The sequence below is a fragment of the Sarcophilus harrisii genome, chromosome 3 (genome assembly GCF_902635505.1).
Source record: "Sarcophilus harrisii chromosome 3, mSarHar1.11, whole genome shotgun sequence".
NCBI lineage: Eukaryota > Metazoa > Chordata > Mammalia > Dasyuromorphia > Dasyuridae > Sarcophilus > Sarcophilus harrisii.
Window position 1 is genome coordinate 53,920,698 of NC_045428.1, and position 22,869 is coordinate 53,943,566.

Here is a 22,869-nt window from a genome sequence, read left to right on the forward strand (position 1 = left end):
TTTGTATTCCCAGCATTTTACACTAGCACCATGCCAAGCATTTCATAAATTATTAATTGAATACATGTCTGTTTCCACCTTCAGAACTCTACATATGCCCAAATCTTCTTCAGGATAATATATATTATATATTATATATATATATATATATATATATATATATATATATATATATATATCTCTTTATAATATCTGTATATTATGCATAGTATACATATATAGGTAATGACATATATATATGATAAAAAATACACACACACACATATGGTATACAGTAAAAGTCTACTCACCATCTTGATCCCTTTCGTTATCACCGTTTTTCATAAAAATTGCACTCAGAACTGAATATGATAGTATAACTATGATTTGATCCAACCAAATTATCACTTCCTTTGTTCTGATATTATTCACTCTATTAATGCAGCCTATATTTGAGGGCAGGCAGGTAGCATAGTAGAGCAAAGTGAAGGCACAAAGGTCCAAGTTCAATTCTAGTTTCAGATACTTATTGACTATATGATCCTAGGTACATCAATTAACCCTGTTTGCCTCAGTTTCCTCAACTGTAAAATGAGCTGGAGAAGGAAATGGCAAACCATTCTAGCATCTTTAACAAGAAAACCCTAAATGGGGTCACGAAAAGTTAAATGCAACAGAAACAAATGCATAACAAAATAACATTCACTTTTTTAAACAAATCATCTGATAATCACATAACATAACAATGGACAACCCACTGCAAACTTTATAAAGTGCTATAAAAATGCTACTTAGTTATTGACTGAGACATCCCAATACTAAATTACAGAGCTTGCAATTCTATAAATCCTAGTATCTGTTTCTTCCTCTTGTCTAGTCATTGTACTCATCTTGCACTTGCCAAGTTACTTTTTTGAATGTGAAACTTAAGACTTAATACTATTTAATTGCATTATATTAGATTAACTACGCAGTGCCAGTCTCAAGATCATAATAAGGCAGCGAATCTGAATAATGTGAAAGAATGGTGGTGCTAAAATAGGAATATTTAGGAAGATAGATGGACAATATCAATAAAACCACAGTTAAGTACTTATTGTGTGCCATGGAACAGCTCTGCTCCCCCCCTCCATTATCTCCATTTCCTAACTTAAGGCAAAGCTAAAACCCTACCTTCTATAAGAAGCCTTTCTGAATCCTCCACATGCCAGGTTCCTTCCTATGTTGGTTATCTCCAATTTATACTTTTTTTGTACATAATTGTTTATAGGCTCCAATAGACTGTGGGTTCTTTGAGGGCAGGGATTGGTTTTTTCCTATCAAAACACTATTCCCTCTACTGCCAGTTTATCCAGAACTTCCCTCAGTGTGACAGGGCTTGTCTTCCACTATCATGGACTACTTACATAGGATTATCCTTCCAAGTTCTTCCTAGAATCTCAATTTTATAGAGGGGCCCCCAGACTCCCAATTTTCAATCCCCTCTCTGCCTATGCCAGCTGGGCATCCCCCTTCCCATCCTCATTTCTCAACTCCCTTTCATGTGTCCTACCCCCATTCCAATTTAAGTTTCTTGAGAGCAAGGAATCTCTTATCAATTATATTTGTAACCTTCACAGCACCTGCCTTCCCATTCCCTCAATGCTCATCACTTAAAAATGCTTGTTAAGGCTGCCTGCCTTGCACTCTATGAAAACAAACAATATTTATTCATACATATACAAATTACCAACAAAACAAAATAATGGAAAGGGTAGTTCTAGCAAGTCATAGAGTCAAGAAAGGTTTGTTCCACCTAGAAAAGAGGGGTCAAGCAAAAAGGTGAACAAGATTAAAATGTAATTGGAAAACCTTTAACAAAATAAATAAATGCAATAGGTTAAAATATGGTTTTCAAGATGCAGTCACAGAGATCTTTATATATGGTTTAGCAGTATCTCTTCAATTTGAGTATGAGACCATTAATCTAAAAGGTACCATTTGAGTTTTGAAAGAAACATTGTATTCTGAGATGAAGAAATAAAAGAGGACATTCTAGGCATGAGGGCCTAATAGTGCAAAGGCAGAGAGATGGGAGGAGAAGTGATATGTGAAGTTTTTCAATCTTGGAACAATAGGGAGACAATGTTACAAGCAGTTGAGGCAAGAGCTAATGGTGAAGGCCTGAACTAAGGCGAAAAAGGGGTAGGAAAGATATTGTGGTAGACGAATAACAAGATTTAGAAAATTATAGGTTATATGGAATGAGGGTGAGGAGTAGATGAAAAAAGCTACAAATCTGATGCTATCTCAACAATAACAAGGAAAAGTCCAGGAGGAATGAGTTTTGTAGGTAAAGATTAAATAATGAGTTTTGTTTTGGATATGATGAAGTTAAATGCCTCATACAAAACTGGAGATGTGAGAACACAGTTTAAGGGAAGGTCTTGGTATATAAAGCTGAGCTGATAAAGCTAACAACTTAACCCATGGAAGCTGATATAAAGTCATCAAGTGAGCTTGTATAGAGAAGAGGGACACAGGACAAAGACAGTATACAGATAATATCCAAGAGAAGAAAATGTCTTCAAAATCTTATACAGTGGAGAAGGAAAAAAAAAAAAAAAAAAGATCTGGGTTCAAATTCTGATTCTGATGCTTATTTATTGCCTATGTGGTGAAGAAACCAAATCCCAATTCATTTTTAAGATGAGAAGGTTGATTAGGTCTCTGGGGTCCCTTACATTTTTTTTTTTACCAAGGACTTTATGATCTCATGATAATTAAAATTGAAAAAAAAAAAATGCTGACATAGCACATTAGAAACTTTTTTTAAAAAGCCAAATCATATGATTTAGCTGAATGTCTAGCACATAATAAATCTTTATTAGCCATATTTATTATTAACATATATTTGACAAATGAACCAACTTTTGCTTTAGAATCGCTAGTGAGAGGCAATACTACTTACTGAGGCAGCTCCTACCTCTGTCACTCACTATGCCATTGTGACCCTGAACAGATCTCTGTACTTCTTTGGATCTTACTTATTTAGTTGATCCACCTGTAAAATTAGGGTTCCTTCTCACTCTAAATCTATGTTCTTGTGATTATACACCCAATCTGTATGCATGGCTTTTATAGGAACGTGGGAATTATCATATTGGCTTGAGCCATTGATCCATTTCACTCCAGCATTCAGTAACCAACTTTATAAAAGCAGAGGTGGTTAATCTTTTTTATGTCATGGGCCACTTTTTGGCAGTCAGGCAAAGCCTATGGACCTTTTCTCAGAATGTTTGTAAATGACTAAAATAAAGTACATAGAAAATAAAAATAAAAGCAATTATGTTGAAATTTAGTTATCAAAATATTTTTCAAATATTTCCAGAACACAGATTACGAACCTCTATTTTAAAGATTAGCTTCTCTCCACAGATTTTAAACTTTGAATACAGTTGGAGTTTCTACCTGGAAGAAGTTAAGATATTAGACAAATTCATTACTTACCATATAAGGGTAGTACCTTTTTTGGTTGTTATTTTAAACTTAATGCCCTAAATTTTCAAAGGTAAATCCTCACCCTAAATTTGGGGGTTTGATCACCAAAGTCCAAGACTAGTTTAATCAAATCTTCTTTCATTTCAGCTTTAATCTTTATAGGCAAAAGACTCTCCTTAGTTTATTCTCATAAATGTTGATTTCTCTGATAATTTTAATTGCCGTTTCCCATACTTTTTCCTGCCATTATCCCAGATTCTCTGATCTTGTATCCTGAAAAATACCACTTTGAAGCACAAAGTATAGAGGAATTATAAAGAATACTTTAGGATTAAAGGTGTCTAAGTAGGAAAACATCACATGGGAGAAAATAAATATAATATAACTTGCCAAGTGAGTATTTGTTTTTTTGGTCCAGACTTGTGATTTCACTGGTTAATGTAATATCCAGTAAGGAAGCTTCCACTGTTGGTATATTTCTCCCCTCTTAACATACAGATCTACCTAATGATCTTAGAGAGAACAAAGTATACCCCATTTTCATGCTACAATAGTTCTCTGCAACAGCTGCCTAATGGAAAAATCAAGCTATAGCAAAAAGAAGTCTTTTAGGGATCATTATACGCTTCAACAACAATACTATATGAGGATTAATTCTGATGGAAGTGGCTATCTTTGGCAATGAGATGATCCAATTCAGTTCTAATTGAGCAATGATAAACAGAACCAGCTACAACCAGCAAAAGAACACTGGGAAAATGAGTGTGGACCACAACATAGCGTTTCCGCGCTTTCTATTGTTGTTTGCTTACATTTTTTGTTTTCTTCCCAGGTTATTTTTAACCTTTATTTTTACCTTTCTAATTCCGATTTTTCTTGTGCAACAAGAGAACTGTATAAATATGTACACATATATTGTATTTAATATATACGTTAACATGTTTAATATGTATGGGACTGTCCGCCATCTAGGGGAGGGGGTGGAAGGGAGGAGGGGAAAAGTTGTTTGCAAGGGTCAATGTTGAAAAATTATTCATGTATATGTTTTGTCAATTAAAAACTATAATAATAATTTAAAAAAGAAAAAGAAATGACCAACAGGATGATTTCAGAGAGGCCTGGAAAGACTTACATGTACTGATGCTAAGTAAAATGAGCAAAACCAGAATATCATTATACATGGCAACAAGAAAATTATATGATGATCAATTTTGATGACACAGCTCTCTTCAACAATGGAATGATTCAAGCTAGTTCCAATGATCTTCTGATGAAGAGAGCCATCTACACCCAGAGAGAGGACTGTGGGAACTGAGTGTGGCTCACAGCATAGCATTTTCACTCTTTTTGTTGTTGTTTGCTTGCATTTTATTTAACTTCTCTTTTTTTCTTGTGTGGCATGGATAAGTGTATAAACATGTAAACATATTTTGCATTTAACATATATTTCTTTTATGTCTAACAAAAAAAAAAATAAAAAGAAATTAAGGTAACGCCCAAAACTCAATACTCATGATTTCTCCCCTTTTACCTTATTTTTTCTTTTCCCATTCTCAATCAGTTCCATCATTCTTCCTTTGTAATACCTCAGCATCATCCATTCTTTCCCATTTCCCAAATCACTAACCTAATCAAAGTATTTTTTAATTCATGCCTAATTATAATAACCTTTCTTGGTCCCCAAGCACTCTCAAATCTCTAGGTCTTTTCAATTTATCCCGAAAAAAATACTATTAAGAGATTTATCTTGGGGCAGCTAGGTGGCATAGTGGATAGAGCACAAGCCCTTAAGTCAGAAAAAACTGAATTCAAATCTGGCCTTACTTACTTAACACTTCCTATATATGTTAATAGCTAGGGCAAGTCACAACTCCAATTGCCTCAGCAGGGAAAAAAAAAGAGAGACATCTTCCTAAAATATAACTATCATTTAACTGCCCAGCTAAATCAGATTCCATCATTTTATTCCAATATGCTATCAATCCCACTGAACCCTACACGAACCAGTTTCTCCAGGCAAAATGATAGCTTTTAACCATCACTGAAAGATGTCAAATACACTTCCCTTAGAATGTCTTCTTTTCTATTCAAGTCTTAACCAAAACCAGTGTAAGCACCAACTATGAGCAAGTTATTATGATGGAGGTTTGAAATACAAAGTTGGAAAAAAAAAAACCTATCCTCAAGTAACTTACATTCTAATGAAGAAAAGGGAACTACAACATTATATAATTACATAAATTGAATGTAACTTGAAATAGGAGATGTTATAATTAGTGAGATGGGGAAGACTTCACTAGAAGTGACACAAACTCAATCTTGAAAGTAGATAAGGATTCTAAGAAACAGAAGAGGAAGAAGTGTATTTCAAGCATGGAAAAATAGTCATCATAAAATCATGGAGAAAAAACAGAATTTAGATCAAATATTTTCAACTTAACACACACTATCTCATACTATTATTGAACTTTCTATGTTAAGTTTTAAATCTCACTTCTCCAATGAAATGGTAAGCCCTTTGTTGGATAGGACCCTATGTATTCCATATGATAATATAGTGTCATATACACAATAAGTTGTTAGTATTTGCTTAAAGAGGCATGCGTATTTATATTCATGAATATACATATGGGAGGCCAGGAGACCACATAAAAAAAAGGCTGCAATCAAGTTAAGTCCTAATTCTGCCATTAAAACGTCTTTTTTTCTCATATACAGGTTTATGAACTAGAGAATTTCTAACAAATTTATATAAAGTATATATATATACATATATATATACACACGTATATATGTATATGTATATATACTTTATATTTAGAACAAAAATTTCTAACAAAACAGATTTTGAAAATTACCATCATACAGTACAAAAAAAATTTCTTATCACAATTAAAGAGTATATTTAAATCAGTGCAAGTTTATGAACATTGCTCTAAAAATAACTCCAAGTAAATGCCCTTCCTACTGATACTAAATCAGTAATGTCATTTTCATACACAAGGGTAGGACAACAAATTCTCAAAGTGAGTTGCAATACAACAGCCTACATATTTTTCTATTTTAAAAAAAAAGCATAAGTCTTAATGTGGTAGAGAAATACATATGAAAAATAATAAAGCTAATATATACACATAAGTATATATAAATATGAATGCAGATATGAGGATGTATAGAAGCACCTCCAAATCCTCCTATCATCCCCCACATATCCATATACAAATTCTTAAACTACAAGGCAGAAATTTGGGAGGCAAAAGCTCCAGCAATTGAATAATCAAAAGAATCAAGAAGAGCTTCATGCAGAAGCTACATCTTAAAGCAACAGGGAGTGTTTATAAAGAAGAGGTAAAGATAAAAGTTCACTCTAGGCATAATAACAGAAGACACTGTCATGAGTGAGGAACCAAAAAAAGGCTAGCAAGAGAAAAGTGGCATCAGACCAAGGGGGAAAGGGATTCAAGAATGAATATAGGACAGTATGGAAATGAAATCTCAACTTTAGAGTTTATGTTGAAATTAAGTTATTTTCCCTATTTTACAGATGAGGAAACTCAGACTAAAAGAAGTTATGTGATTTATAGAAGGCCACATAGCTGTCCATATCTGAAGCAATATCTGATTTTCCTAGTTCCAAGTCCAGTACTATATCCAATAGCTATTGATTTGACATTCAACTATGAAAATGCAACACTAAATAAAAAGCCAGCATCCCCAAAATTATGAAACAATCTATCATCATTAAGGCAATGATTAATGTAATATAGCTACTCTGAATTCAACATTTGTGGAGAATGATAACAAGCAGTGACAATATAATAAATGGAAACACAGCAACCAATATCAGAAGCACTTAAAAATACACTGAAGCTAATTGACGTGGCATAACTTAGTAAAAGGTAAAGAACAAAATAGATTGGATCTATTAGAGACAAAGTTGACAAAGAGGAAAAATGGCAAATCATGCTAGGCTCTACTAATACTAGCTGAAAATCACAGGCAGTCTTGAATTATATAAAGTATAAAAAACAAATTATTTTGATTTTTTTTTTTTTTTGGCTGAAGCAATTGGAGTTAAGTAACTTACCCAGGGTCACACGGCTAGGAAGTGTTAAGTGTCTGAGTTCAGATTTGAACTCAGGTCCTCCTGACTTCAGAGCTGGTGTTCTATCCACTGTGCCATCTACCTGGTCCCTAATTTGATTCTTGAAGCCATTATTATGTACACTGATTATGATCATCTCCCTTAGTGAATAACTATTCATTTTGTAAAGGCTTACACCAGTGAAAAATTGAAATTCTTTGATTTTGTACACATCTATGATTGATTATTCAGGATAGAGAACTCCTATAAGATGGAGTAACCAAGGGTATTCAGGGTTTAAATTACATATACCCATGATCATAAAGCTAGCATCAAATAAGAATTACATATACCCATGATCATAAAGCTAGCATCAAATAAGAATGTATATACAATATTTTGCAAATCTTGGAAGCACTGGAGAAAGACTACTATCAAAGTTTAAAGGTCTGCTATTATCCTCTAACACAAGTGGGATTTAACAGAGGTCATCCCAAATCCAAAGCTGACCCATTAATCCATATTGCTACTTTCCCTGCTTTAAGAATTACACTAAATTAAAAATTTCACGTATTGAACCAGGTAAATAAAACTTATTGAGAGGCAGGAGTTGATTCTAGTTTGGATATTCAGAAATAATTACCGACAAAAGCAAAGTTGGGCTTCCCTTCTGATGGTTTCACCATCAACATGGCTACTGACTATCCAAGAACTCTCACAATGCCACAAGCAAAGGAATATAGGAGCTTTAGGAAAGCTATCTAAAGGTGAGTGAAAAAGAATACAATGATCCACCAACACTTTTTCCCCCACATTCTAACCTCTTAGTTCATAATCATAAATCTCACTCTCACTTCACCACAGTTGTTTCTAGTAAGGCCTATTAACAATAAAACCAAATTCCACATAGGTTTAAAGACAATATCCAACGTGCGGTTAAGAAAAAACTTTTCAATGTTTAATTACACCCATAGCTTTAAAAAGTTTATAAGACTAAATAAAGTTTCTTCTCTTCCTATTTTTAGCTTTTAAAACTAAGAATAAAAGTACTCCAAAAGAAAAATCTCTTTAAAAGTCTTTTTAGGAATTAAAATTTAAAATATCACATATAACACCTGCAATGTTTTAGGTATAATGTTCATAAATAAGATCTCAGATGTTTTTAATTATACTTATTCATGTACTTTCTAATAAATTTTAAAATCATTTTTAAATAAAAAAGAACTTTCTATATAGAGTGACTTTTATTTTATTTTATTTAAACCAAATAACAATAACCAATTTTAAAAGTACTTACCTCATTTCCATGTTTTTGGAGAAATTCAATTTCCTGTTGTGTGAATGTTGTCATAGAGATGGACTTCACCCTATGTGGTGGATTTAAACCTCGCCTAAAAGATAAAATATGTTTAAATGTTTTATTTTTAAAATACACACATTGCCTACTATATGCAACATAATCACAATTATAAATTTGGCATACTATGGCAAAATACCATGTACTTCTAATATTCATAAATTTAAACACTATATAGGTTTTAAATATCTTAGTATTTTTGCTTAAACTAACATAATTATTTTATCAGCATTCCTTTAAATTAATTCTCACAATCTCTATGCAAGGCAAGTTGAGGAATGAGTATCATCAATCTTTTAACGACTTTCAGAAATCTGTAATTTAGAAACTTTAAAATACTAGTACTAATTGTTTTAATGATAAATGATGATGATGATAAACAGCTAACATTTATATACACCTTATTCCGGGACCAATGCTTTACAATTATTACCTCATTTGCTCCTTACAACCCTGGGAGATAAGTATTAGTAATATCCTCATTTTACAAATGAGGGAATTGAAGTAAACAGAAAAGTGATTTGCCCAGGATAACACAGCAAATAAGTATCTGAGTCTATATTCGAAGTCAGATGTTCCAATCTCCAAGCTCGGCTCATTATACTACTTTACTACTAATGCTACATTTTCACTGCTTTTTAAAACGACAAAGCTTATCTTTTAAAATAAAAAATAATATAAATCTTATGGTTTAAAGAAGAAACATATAGCATTAATTATTTTATTGTTATGAATATTTTAACAAATGACTATTTTTATGTAAATTTTTAAAGATTCAGAAATTTGGAACTTTAAATTAAGATCATTTGTGCTAACATCAACATTCAAGAATTACAAAACAATTACCAAGAAAAGCAAGATCCTCTACTAAAATATCCAAATACCCAAGATATCTTAAATATTTATTTTACAAGATGGTTTTCAAAAGTCCTTCAAATCAGGATTAAGCATATTACACATAAAAAATTAAAGCTATTAAATATCAAAATTTATGAAAATCTCATCCAAAACAAAGCTGTTAAAAAGAATACTGAAATAATCTATACAAAATTCTCCTCTAAAATAACTCCAAAATTACATCTATCAATTTCAGGTTCTGGAATTGATTTTTCACAATCAGGTGGGCATATATTAATAATCAGCTCAATTCATCCATGCTAATGAAGGTGGTGGTGATACACTAATTTTTCCAAAATAGTGAAAGTGACACAAAGCAGGTCTGCACAAAAGAAAATGGCCAAATCTCTCCTGAGAGCATATAATCCCCAGAGATTCACAACTGGGAAGCCAATTAACTAAATTATTTAGAAAGGTACTCAAACTCCCAACCCAATCCAAAGCATCACTTATTCCCTGACCAATCTCTAAACCTATCCTTTTCACTTTTTTTTTTAACGGGAAAAGAAAGGCTTTTATGGAGAAGAAAGGCCATACAGACTACCTAGTACAAAAAAATTAAGATGAAGTGACTTTGCCATGCAATACATGACAGACCCACAATTCTGCCTGTCCCTCTGATTCAAAGTCTGCTGGTACCATGTTCCCAGCTCCTTGACCAAGTACTCTCTTAATGTGGCTGGCTAGCAACCTGTGGGGTAAAAGATATATGGGAAAAGAAGATGAGGTCCTCGGAAAGAGTCCAGAAGGATTCCCAAGAAGGGATCAGAGAAAACAGTAATCATTCGAAAAGAATAGGCCAGACTGAGAGAGAGGATAGTCTGGAGCCCTGCTTACAAAAGATTCCTTCCCCCCAAATGCCTGAAGGGAGACAGATTCTTTTAATTAATAAATAAATTGTTTACCTCTGTCCCTTCTCATTTAATCTAATTTAACCTCTCTACTCTAAAGAGAGGGTCAGGTTTAGAGACAACCCCATTACAATTCGGTTTCCAAAGCACATTTAGTCTGTCATTAGTGCCCTCTTCCCTTTCTCCTCCCCCAATAGCTGTATGCATTGGTAAAGGATAAAAACAAGGTCCAATTAAGTTAAAGTCACTTTATGTAGTCACAGAGTTAATTTACATAATCCAAAATTTTCGGAACAATCTTAAATTAGAAAGCTACCAATTTGAGTTTGGTAATGCAACTATCTCATCTCCCAACTCAAAAAACTGACCCATTTAGTAATAAGGTTTCAGAGGCATTTCCAACTCTAAAAGACTGTTATATGTAAAATATGAGTCATGAATTAAAATAATCTCTAAGGATATTTTCTAGCTCAAAAAAAATTTTTTATAAAGTAGAACATGCCCATTATCAAACACCTAAATCTATTAAACAGGACTATACTACAGACAAGTTTAATTATACTAACTAAAAGAATTTTTAAAAAAGAAAAATATGTTCTAAATAATATTTTAGTAGTGACTCAGGCACTTCTTGTGAATGTTAGAATGATTTAAAAGCTTAATGATTAAGATTTTAGAAAGATCAGGACAGCTAGGTGGCACAGTGGATAGAATACCAGCCCTGAAGTCAGGAGGACCCAAGTTCAATCTGGCCTCAGGCACTTAACATTTCCTAGCTGTGTGACCCTGGGCAAGTCACTTAGCTCCAATTGCCTCAGGGGGAAAAAAAGATTTAAAATTCAGCTAAGGTAACAACCTTCGATTATTTTAAAATCACAGTTGGAAGTAGATCAATTTGATGAAATTTAGTTTGCATAAATATGAAGACCAAAGCAAGCCTTCCTTCTCCCAAAGAGCCTAGCAGCTTTAGCCTCTTAACATTAGCTTAAGAAATAAAAAATTAGACCACCCCAAAGGAAAAAAAGCACCTACCACCATGAAAGTGGTCAGAACTTTAATCCTCCCATATTTCTACCCTCTTTTCCTTACATACTAGTATTAGTACAAAATAGGAGGAAAGATCAATAGACAGCAATTATTAGGATGTGACACTAATAACAGAATTAAACTTTTGCTCCACACCCATTTCTTATATAATTCAGAAAGAGAAGATTTATCGTTGGTTGTTCACATTTTTCAGGTGCCCCAAAATCCATAAGTTTTCAAAAAATCTTACAAAAGTAAAAATTATAAAAATATCATACAAGCAAGGGTGTCCTAAGAACATGCTTGAAATGAGCTGTTAAATTTTTCAAGTGATTATATTTACACATGAGAAATCAATTAATGCTATAAATCAAAGCTTGATTCATTGTTGTTTATTGTTTAGATTTAAATTGTTGGGGAAAATGCTCAACATGCAATTTAAACTTAAAATTGTTTCCTACATATTTTTGCAGAGCTGATTGTTAAAAATCTAGCAAACCACTGCATATAGAGCTTATTCTGGTAATGAGAATATTATGGGAATACAATATTTTCCAAAGAAAAAGTATTCATACAGGACAACCATAATAAATCTACAGTAATAATAATGATATTAACTTGAATCTTGAGAATAGGAGAACAGAAAGTAAAAGAATAACAAGAGAAATATCTTTTACTTTCCCAAGTTCAGAATGGGCATATTTATCTATCTTCTATCTAACTCCCCTCCTTCTGAGCTTTCTATTGAAAAACTGTTCTCAACATTATTACTCAACCTAGGCCTCCCCAATAACCCAAAGTATTCTATATTTCAAAATAATCTGCCACTTCTCCCCCATTCAAAATTCTTATCCCTTGCAGTAAGTAAACATAAGAGGGAAATAATCCAATTGAACTAATTTACACCAATTTCTCAACAAGCCTTTCCTAAAAAGATTTCCCATTGTTCCAAATAAACAACTTCTTGATAAAACTTCTCACAGGGAAATAAGAATGGAAAAAATTCAGAAATACAAGGGAGGAAAAAAAAAAAAAAAAAAGACCAAGGGTGCCACTGAATAAACAAAAACTGGCCTTACCTGATTTCCCCCAAGATCAGGACCTACAAATTCATGCTGCTTCTTTATTTCTTCAGATTAGAATTCATTCTCTTAAAATGATTTTTTTCCCCCACAATGGTTCCCATAGCAAATAGTCATTCTTTCTCCTCTTTCTAGAACAGGGTTGGGAATAAGGGTAGCCAATTCTTATAAACCACGTGTGAGTAGGTTTTTTAAGTCAGAAATTGCCCTCACAAACTATTCTTAAAATGTAGGAGGGAAAGGTTCATAAATAATTCTTTACTTCAATATTTCGAGTATCTATAATTTCATCAACATAAAGTACTCCTCCTTCCACCAATGCACATCAAATCTCCACACTTTAATAAAGCATTTCCTTCCACTCTTAATTGAAAAAAATAAAATCATCTTATGACCAGCCTTTGGAACATAGGTAGATGAGTCTGCAGTATTGCTGGCTAAAATTTGGGCCTAAATAAAACCTGCAAAAGGATTTTTTTCTTTGCAAACAGAAGGAAATCTCTTTATACTAGGACCAAAATTTTTTGAATTCAATTATAAACATAGGAGACAATTTTTTGTATTTAATTTTCCAACTAAAACTAATACCAGGTTCTCATTTCAATCAAGAATCTTGGGGTTTTTCAGATTATTTTATTTAAACTACCTCAAGAAACTATTCAATCAATCCCCTTATTTCATAGATGAGGTAATAGCTCTCAATCACAAAGGGAGTAAGGAACACAGCATGCAAAACATTATTTTCTCACAACTCCCTCCAACTTTCCTGAGAAAAGAGTTCCCCTTCCATCCATACATCAAAATTATTCAAAATTCCCTGAAAGACAATAACAAAAATAAACTATTCAATAACTCTTGAATTAGTGCATCAGACAAGTCATAAAACAAGGAGATGGATTCTAACCAAAGGTGTTTGTTCTTCACTGTGATGAAGATCAACTAGTCTACACGAAGAATAATTTTGTATAATTGGTTTGATCACCCAAATGTTCCTGCCTATGAATGGAACTGTGCTGGTTTTATCAAGAGTACTTCAGTATCTCAAAAATGATAGTCAAAAGAGTTTGACTTATCTTCATAAAAAATAGCAACTGGATGAAAAACATCTACTACTTATCCATCAATGAATACACACACACACACACACAGAAACACATGGATAGATAATATAGAGATAAAAGTTGGAATTAAACAGGAAAAAGGAAAGTGGTTGGATCATCAGTGGGAAAACTTCAATGAAGTACAATTTTTAATGCCAACATTCTCAAGATGTTGCTGTAGAACAAGTGACCCATAGGATATAATGGTCTCCAAAGAATTAAAAGTGAATTATCACAGAAAGAGTGATGGAAAGGCTTATGGTAGGTATAAGCAGGTTTTAACACATAAGCAATAAGGATTTTCAAAGGAGAGGTGTCATCATGAAAATGTATGACAGGAAGAGATGGACGTTTCAGGGGAAAGGATGATACACAAACATGATTTTCCACTGGTACCCTCTCAAGATGTCAGCAAAAATTAAGAAAATTCCCTGATACTTTAAATGGACCCCTGAATCACTGGAGAGAGCTTATAAAACCATGAGATCATATATCCTTTGAGTATTGGAGAATATTCCCTTAAATCACAATTCTGATTCTGATTTTCAGCACCTGTCCTACCTATCCTCATAGTCTTTTTTTTTTAAGTAATGAAATCCATTTATACAAATCATACACAGAAATCAAAAAAGGTATACACAGGAAACTACATAATAGACAACAGAGTAAAAGAACCCTTCATTAGGAACAAGATAATCAGAGTCTTTATGAACAAAAAATGACATATAGTCCATTTACCTTTACCTCTGACAAAGTTTAAAAGCATTGTATTAACACAAGATATCTACTTCTCACTTCTCAGAATGGCATACAGGAAAAGTATGATAAATGTTGGAGGGGATGTGAGAAAACTGAAATGCATTGTAGGCAGAGTTGTGAACTGATCCAACCATTTGGAAGAGCAATTTGGAACTATGCCCAAAGGGCTATCAAACTGTGCACACCCTTTGATCCAGTAATATCTCTATCAGGTCTGTATCCCGAAAAGAACAAAAAAGAGTTAAAAGGATTTAAATGGGGGGGCGGGAGGGGGGATGTTTCTGATAGCCCTTTTTGTTGTGGTAAGCAAATGGAAATTGAGTGGATATATCCATTAGCTGGGGAAGAGCTGAATAAGTTTTGGTGTATGAATGCAATGGATTAATAAAAAATGATGAGCAGGTTGATTTCAGAAAAGCCTGGAGTTATAGTTTTATATGAATTGACACTTAATGAAGTGAGCAGAACTAAGAGAACACTGTACAAGATTACATGATGATCAACTATGACGGACTTGGCTCTTTTCAACAATGAGGCAGGTGAGCAATTCCAATAGACTTAGGATAGAAATAGCCATTTACTTCCAGAGAGAGAATTATGAAGGCTGAATATGATCAAAACATGGTATTTTCCCCTTTTTTGGTTTCTCATGTTTTTTTTCTCTTTTGATCTGTTTTTTTCTTGTACAGCATATTGAATATAGAAATATGTTTAGAAGAATTGCACATGTTTAACCTATATCTGATTGCTTATTGTCTTGGGAAGGAATGGGGGGAAAAGAGAAAATAATTTGGAAGACAAGGTTTTGCAAAGGGAAATGCTGAAAATTATCTTTGCATGTTTTTTGAAAAAATAAAATACTATTAATTTTTTTAAAAAAATAATAAACACAAAGTATTAATATTATTCACCAAAGTATCTTGGGAGACATTATTTTATTCAGGGAATATGCCTAGTAAAGGGGAACTTGCTATCTTCCCAACAGCTCATTTCATTGTTAAGTTTTTTCTTAAATCAATCTTAAATCTGTTACCTAAAATTTTTATTTTGCAACTTCTACCCATCATTTCTAATCCTGTCCTCTTGGACCAAGAGGACATCTAATTCTTCTTCTAAATACAATCCTTTAAATGTGTGAAGGCAGTCATCACAGGGTGTGGGGGGTGGAGGAAGGGGGTATATGTATATGTATGTCTCATGAACACCCTTATTGTCTTCTCCAAAGTAAATATTTCCAATTCCTTCAAACAATCTTTCCATTTGTGTTAGCATCTATGTCCACATTATTACTATAACAACCCAAAGAAATCACTTAGCTACTATCTTCTTAACTAATATTTATTAGTAGATCAGAAACTCCTCCTTGGTAATTACAATAAACAATCAAGAATATGTATTCCTGGAAGTACATAGCATTTCCCCCTCCCCCCCTTTTTTTTTGCTAGGTCCAGTTTTGCCATCATGTGAAGTTAAGGGCTTATATATAAAGCATTTTTACTGGGATGACATTAATCACAACAATCAGGTGAAAACTGATGGGCAAGAAAACTACTTTTTTTTTTTTAGTTACAAATATTTAAGCAAGACCCTAAATTTTAGATCCCAATGTAATGTACAAATACTGAACAAAAAAGTAGGCAATTACTTTTACTCAGTTATATCAGTACTTATGTTTTTGCAAACATTTTTAAAACTATCTGCCGATTAATTTATTTTTTAAAAATTTCAGTTTTCTACTAATAGAATGAAAAAAATTAATATTGAGCCACAAGACACATGAAAATCCCTAAGAGTTTTAGTTCAAGTAACTACTATTCAGGTACAACTACAGAACAAATGTGATTCATTCTATATGGTAGTAGTCTGCTTTTTATTTATAGTTTTTTTTTTTTTTTTATTTTATGCTAAGGCAATTGGAGGTTAAGTGGCTTAGCCCAGGGTCACAGCTAGGACTGAGTCCAAATTTGAACTCAGGTCTTCCTGAGTACAGGGCTGGGGCTCTATCCACTATGTCATCTAGCTGCCCTTCACTTTAAAGTATTTCTAAAGCAACCTTGTAAGTAGCCTTTTCCACCCAACAAAATAACAATCTGTGCTAAGTAGAACAAAAGGCCTATTCCAGTTTTGTTTTATTTATTATTTATGTCCTATGAAGGAATAGACTGGTCAAAACCAAAACAAAAAACAACTTTACTAAACAGCAGTTAAAGTATGTGGTTATTTTCTTAAGACTGATATAATGTCTACCTGGACAAACAATGAAGTCAAAATATTACAGCTTAAACATTATCTAGATACTACATATAGATTTATAGATAGAGATGTCTATATATACTTTGTCAGTGTGAGGAATCCCTGCTCAACACAGATTGCTATACTCCCCCCCCCCGCCCCTTATGACTTAGTATATGAACTTCAGAATTAAATATACATCACCCACTAGTCAAACTGACAGTCTTTCAAAAAATGATGCTCAGAGGGGCAGCTAGGTAGTGCAATGGATAGAGCACTAGCCCTGAAGTCAGGAGGACTTGAGTTCAAATCTGGCCTCAAACACTTAAACACAGCCTAGCTGTGTGACCGTGGGCAAGTCACTTAACCCCAATTGCCTCAGCAAAAAAAAAAAAAAAAAAAAAAAAAAAAATGCTCAGTGGATCTTATGATAAAAGACATGTTCTATAATTTCAGATTGGACTCAGAGGCTTTAATCCGTACTCAGAAGTATAACCTGCCAGAGTACTTGCACTATTCTGGAATAACCTTCAAGAAACCTGTTTTATCTCCATACTAAAATGAACATCAGAAGAGGACTTTAATGGAGAATTCAACACCAATATTAAGTATAATAAATATTGCACATATAAAAATTACACACCTGAAATCTAGAATAGATGTGCTATTCCTTTAAATGAAATTTCAAAATAATAGTCTTTTAAAGTGTAAGGAAAAATACTAAGATACTCATGTATTTAGGAAATTAAAATTGAGACTTAAAAGTGGCAGATAAAAAAAAATCTGAACTAAAAAGCATAGTCACTTTTCAAAATAGACATAATTCCAATTCTTACAAATAGCAAAAGATATTAAACCTAGAAAGGTTAATATAATTTACTGTGTTTACATAAACATTCTAAGAAAACTATAAGCATTCTCATAATTTTCTTTTAACAGTATGTATCCTGAAGGCAGGTCTTGAACCTGACACTGGCTCCAAGGAGAGCTCTCTTAACTACCATCCCCTGAGCTGCCTTTTCTGCAATTATGTAATAAACAATCTCATTTTCAAATTAAAAGCATATTGATATATATATATATATATGGAGCTTTAAGGTTTTCTGGTGTTTACCCATAAATTCACTTTATCTAATATAAAACTTCTAATATAAAAGCTTTATTTTGTTTCAAAAAAACCTCAAATAATGGTTTACTCTTCCCAACAATGGATGCTGAAAGGAACCTGAAATTCCTTCTAAGACAGGGACCTTCACTTGGCATTCTTTACCTATCATCTGTGTATGAATTTAGATGGAAAAAAATTACATTTTATTTTCAATTTCTAACTGAAATTTAGCATTCCTTTCATTTAAAAAACATTGTTCTGAGAAGGAACACATTTACAAGGTGTAACCAACTGCCAAAAGACTAAGAATCTTTATTCTAAAATATCTTATTCAATGGCCTGAAATAATGCATTAATAACAGTAATTATATAGTAGGCTTAATATTCAGTCACCAAGCATTCAGTATGTGCCAAACACTGTGCAAAGAAACTGGGAATACAAAAATATAAGGAGAAAAACAGCTCCTGACCTAAAAGAATTTATAATTGAATGTAGAAAAGCAATATATACAAGAAAACTGGGGGGGGGGGGGGGGGGGGGGGAAGGGGTGGTAACGAAGAGAACAAGGTTATCCAGGAGTAGCACCCTAGAGGAAGTCCTGAGCAATGGTAGATAAACGAGACACACATATCCTGGACACCTTAAAGGAGGTTCTAGAAGAGCCATTCAATCACATGGAGAGGGCAGGCTTTTTTTTTTTTTTTTTTGGTGGGGAGAAATGAGCAGCATTAAGATATTATCAATTCAAGATATTTGTAATCTCACCAAGGAGGATAACTCCCAACCAAAGATCAAGATAAACAATATGTGTTGAATTTAAATTGAACTGAACACATCTAAATATTTTCATTCTGTTCAACTATTGCCCACGTCTTCTCAAAAATCCTTCACAAGCAGTCTCCCAGAAACATGTTGGAGATATTCCTTAATTAAATACTCTGGGAGAATTCTAATTATTAAGTTTTCCTTATGGAAAGCCTAAATCTGCTCTTATGCAAATTCTACCTAAAGCTCCAAGTTCTGGGGACAACCAAAACAAGGCAAATCTGTCTTTCATAGGCCAACCCCTCGAAAACAAAAGACTGCTTCTCATGTCTCCATAATGTTTCTTTTCTCCAAGAGAAAAATGCTTGGTTCCTTCAATCACTCCTAGAAGGTATGATATTTAGGAATTTCATTACCTTGTTTGACCTCACTGGATGCCCTTCAGCTTATCACTGTCCCTCCTAAAATAGGATATCCAAAAAATAGCATCCTGGAAAGGTAAAGTATATACAACAGTCCAAAGCATCACAGGCTATCTTGGTATCATAAAACACTATTGAGTTTGCACTGTACTAAAACCCACAGCTTTTTTTTTTATCCAAAGACTTTACACTTATCCCAATTTAAATGTCTTGTTTCTTATTATTAGATATCCCAATGTCAAACCATTTCTGATGCCTGTCTCTATTTTTCCCAGCTTTGGGTTCATTAAAATTCTGATAGACATACTAATTATGTTTTTATCTAAGTTACTGTTTAAAAAGTTAAACTGTGCGAAGCTATTCTTATTTTTAAACTTTGGGGGGCACTAGACACCTCTTTTAGAAGTGACACTGAACATTAAAGATGGGTAAAGTAACTAGGTATGGCAATTCTACCTGTTCACAATCTAATAGCAAATTATTGTTCACATTTTGTCTTTTGCATTCACCTTGAAATAACAATCTACTTTTGGTTTGGACCTATGATTTGGAGAAGGGAGGAGAAGAATAACTTCTACTAAACCACAATCTGTATATATAGTTTAGAAAGTTTCCTGGGAGGTTGAAAGTTGCAGTGACTTGCCCATTATCACTAAATCGGTATACAACAGATAGGAGCCAAGGTTTTCCTGATTACAAGATAGCTTCAATCTAGTAAGTGATTGTTTTCAAAAAGAAGCATATTTACCTCTTCAATCACTGCTCACTTCTTTACATGCTCACTAACTATGAGGCAAGCTGGATCTCAAGCCTCCTTCTAAGACTTAAGTCTCTTCAACCCTTTGATTTCCTCACCCATGAATTTTGCACAACACTCCTATATACTGCTGACCTCAGACTCATGGTGAGAAAAGCTCTTCACTATTTCAGGAAATTTTTAGTCATTTTTATGTCCTCTATAAGTCTCTAATCGTGCGCTTCACATACAACTTTTCAAAAATTTGTTTTTATGTATACTTGTTATGAGTTGTTTTTCTTTGAAGGGAGGTGAGAGAAAAAAAAATTGTTCAAAACTTGAAAACAATGTTTTAAAAATATTTAACTAATTGTTAAATGATTTTTTCTTTAAAACCTAGTAAATCTCTCCAAAATTACAAAGCAAATTTCCATCCTCCTACCTTTTAATCTCTGCCTTTGATGCTGACCACTTTCTTTTCCTAGATATTCTCTCTCTCTTCTGGATTTTCCTGGCACTGCTCCCTCCTAGTTCTCTTTCTATGGACATGACTGCTCCTTAGTATCACCTGCTGGTTTACTGTCTTGCCAACTAACAGTGGTAGTGTTCTAAGCCAAAAGTGTTCTGTCCAAAGACTTCTACCCTTTTCTCTCTCTTCCCTTTCTTGGTAATCTCATCTCATTGGATCCCATAAGTTCAAATTACCATCCTTGTGAATGACCAAAATCTATTTATCAGCCCTAATCTATCCTAGCAATTTCTTCATCAAATGCCTCCTGGATAGTTCACACTGTACATTCCATGGACATTTCAAATTCTTTTCCCTGAAACACACTCCTCTTCCAAATTTCCCTATTACTACTCAAGGCTCCCAGTCACCCAAGCTTCTCTAACATTAGTGTAATCATCAGTTCTTCAGTCTCATTCATCTCAACTTCTATCTCTCTCTACACCTTTTGGAATAGGTCTCCTCTTCCATTCATATCCAGCAGTGTAACTCAGGCACTAATCAGAATCGCCCTGTTTCTATGACTATCGTCAACAGCCATTTTAAATGGTCTGGATGCCTCAAGTCTCCCCATTCCAATTCATACTCCATAAAGCCGTCAAAGCCCCTCTCATGATCTTACCTCCAAGAATTAAAAAATAGAAATTGTTCCTATTTTTCTATGCATATAGCCATACTGGTTTACTTGCTGCTCCTCACAGACAAGATCATGTTTCCATCATATGGCTGTTCTCCATTCCTCTCAGCTCACTTCTACCTCTAAATTCCTAGTTCCTGCATCATTTTCCCCCTAAAATTTTTCAGGATCACACCTAATAACATGACCTCCTTGTGGGTAAAGACGGCTTGACTTTGCATCCCTAATACCCATTCTCCCAGTTCCCACAGTAGCAACTGAGTTATGTCTTCACTTTCTGTCCCCTTCAACATTTGATTTGTTGTCAAGCCCTATCAGTTTCCCTTCCTAACATCTTCTGAACACCTTTTTCCCTCTGACATTGCCACCAGTGTAGTACAAGCCCTTATCACATCATGCCTTTATTATTATAATATATTGTATTACAATATATTACAATAGCCTGCTGGGGGGTCTGCCTGCTTTTTAAGGTTCTCTGCACTACATTCTATCATCCACTGAGCTGCCAAAGTGATCTTCCTTAAGGAAAAGTTCAATCCTGTTATCATTTTATTCAAAGTGCTATTAAATTCTGCACACCCTTCCCAAGAAAATCATAAAGGAGGGAAAAGGGCCCACATGTGCAAAAATGTTTGTAGCAGCTCTTTTTGTGGTAGCAAAGAATTGGATACCCAAAGTAGGTGCACATCAACTGGGGAATGGCTGAACAAGATGTGGTTTATGCAGGTAATGGAATATTAGTGTTCTGTAAAAAGAACAAGTTGATTTTAGAAAGGCCTGTAAAGATTTACACGAACTGATGCTGAACAAAACAAGCAGAACCAGGAATACTTTGTACACAGTAATAGCAAGAATGTGTGATGAAAGGCTTCATTCTTCTTGGTGGTTCAGTAATCCAAGGCAATCCCAATATACTTTGGATGGAAAATGCTATCTGCATCCAGAAAAAGAACTAAGATTGAATGTATATCAATACAGGCTATGTTCACTTCCTTTTTTTTTCCCCCTCTCCCATGGTTTCTCCTTTTTGTTCTGATTTTTCTCCCCCAACGTGATTCATAAAGCAATGTATTAAAATTTTTTTTTTTTAGAAAAAGAAACCTTTCCTCTTCTTCCTAATGACCAGGCATTCCTTCAATTGATTATTTCCTATTCATTCTGTATTATCCTATATTATTTTGTATGTAGATAACCTGCTTTCAAATATGTCTTCCCACCCAGGCCTTGGTCTCCCTGAAAAATAAATTTTTTTTTTGTCTTAAAATTTGTATCCCCAGTGCTTGACACAACAAATAATTTTTTTTTCTTGATTCATTTTTTATTCAATTTGTAACCATTTACATGGCGGGGGAGGGGGGCACGAGTAAATGGGTATATGTTACTTTTTAATCTCATCTAACTGGAGCATTAGGAGGTCAAGAGAATTGCCCATGTGTTCACAGATAATTCCCCCACTATCAGTCCTAAACCCAAATCATTTTCTACCAAAATGTACCAAAGGGTCCAACCAATGTGCAAAGAGTCTTTCCTCACTTTCTAGTTGTCTTAGGCTCTGGCCAAGTGAGAACACCATCTTTTTCCAGCAAACACTCCTGGAGGCCATTCTATTCTTTTTTTCTTCTTTAAGCTCTTTATTTTTGTTAAAATATGCTGTAGCCTGTTTTCTCACCTCTCCATTCCTTTGCAAAGGATATTTTTAATAAACTCTGATGTGATAAGTATTTTTAATTACCTTACAGCCAGACACACACACACACACAATGGTAGAATATTGGCATAGAAAAGATGGGCAAACTGGGGAATGGGCTAAAGAACTGTAATACATAAATGTAATGGAATATTATT

The 22,869-nt window shown here is 33.7% G+C and overlaps 1 protein-coding gene across 13 annotated transcripts in view; it reads right to left on the reverse strand.

Annotated features, from left to right (window-relative positions):
- The window catches only part of AGFG1 (ArfGAP with FG repeats 1), a 91,079-nt gene that overhangs the window by 58,036 nt on the left and 10,174 nt on the right, over window positions 1-22,869 (reverse strand). For all 13 annotated transcript variants that reach the window (XM_031957908.1, XM_031957911.1, XM_031957910.1 and 10 more), the window contains one exon: window positions 8,841-8,934. In XM_031957908.1, coding sequence (XP_031813768.1) covers window positions 8,841-8,934 — 94 coding nt within the window. The remainder of the gene's footprint in view (window positions 1-8,840; window positions 8,935-22,869) is intronic.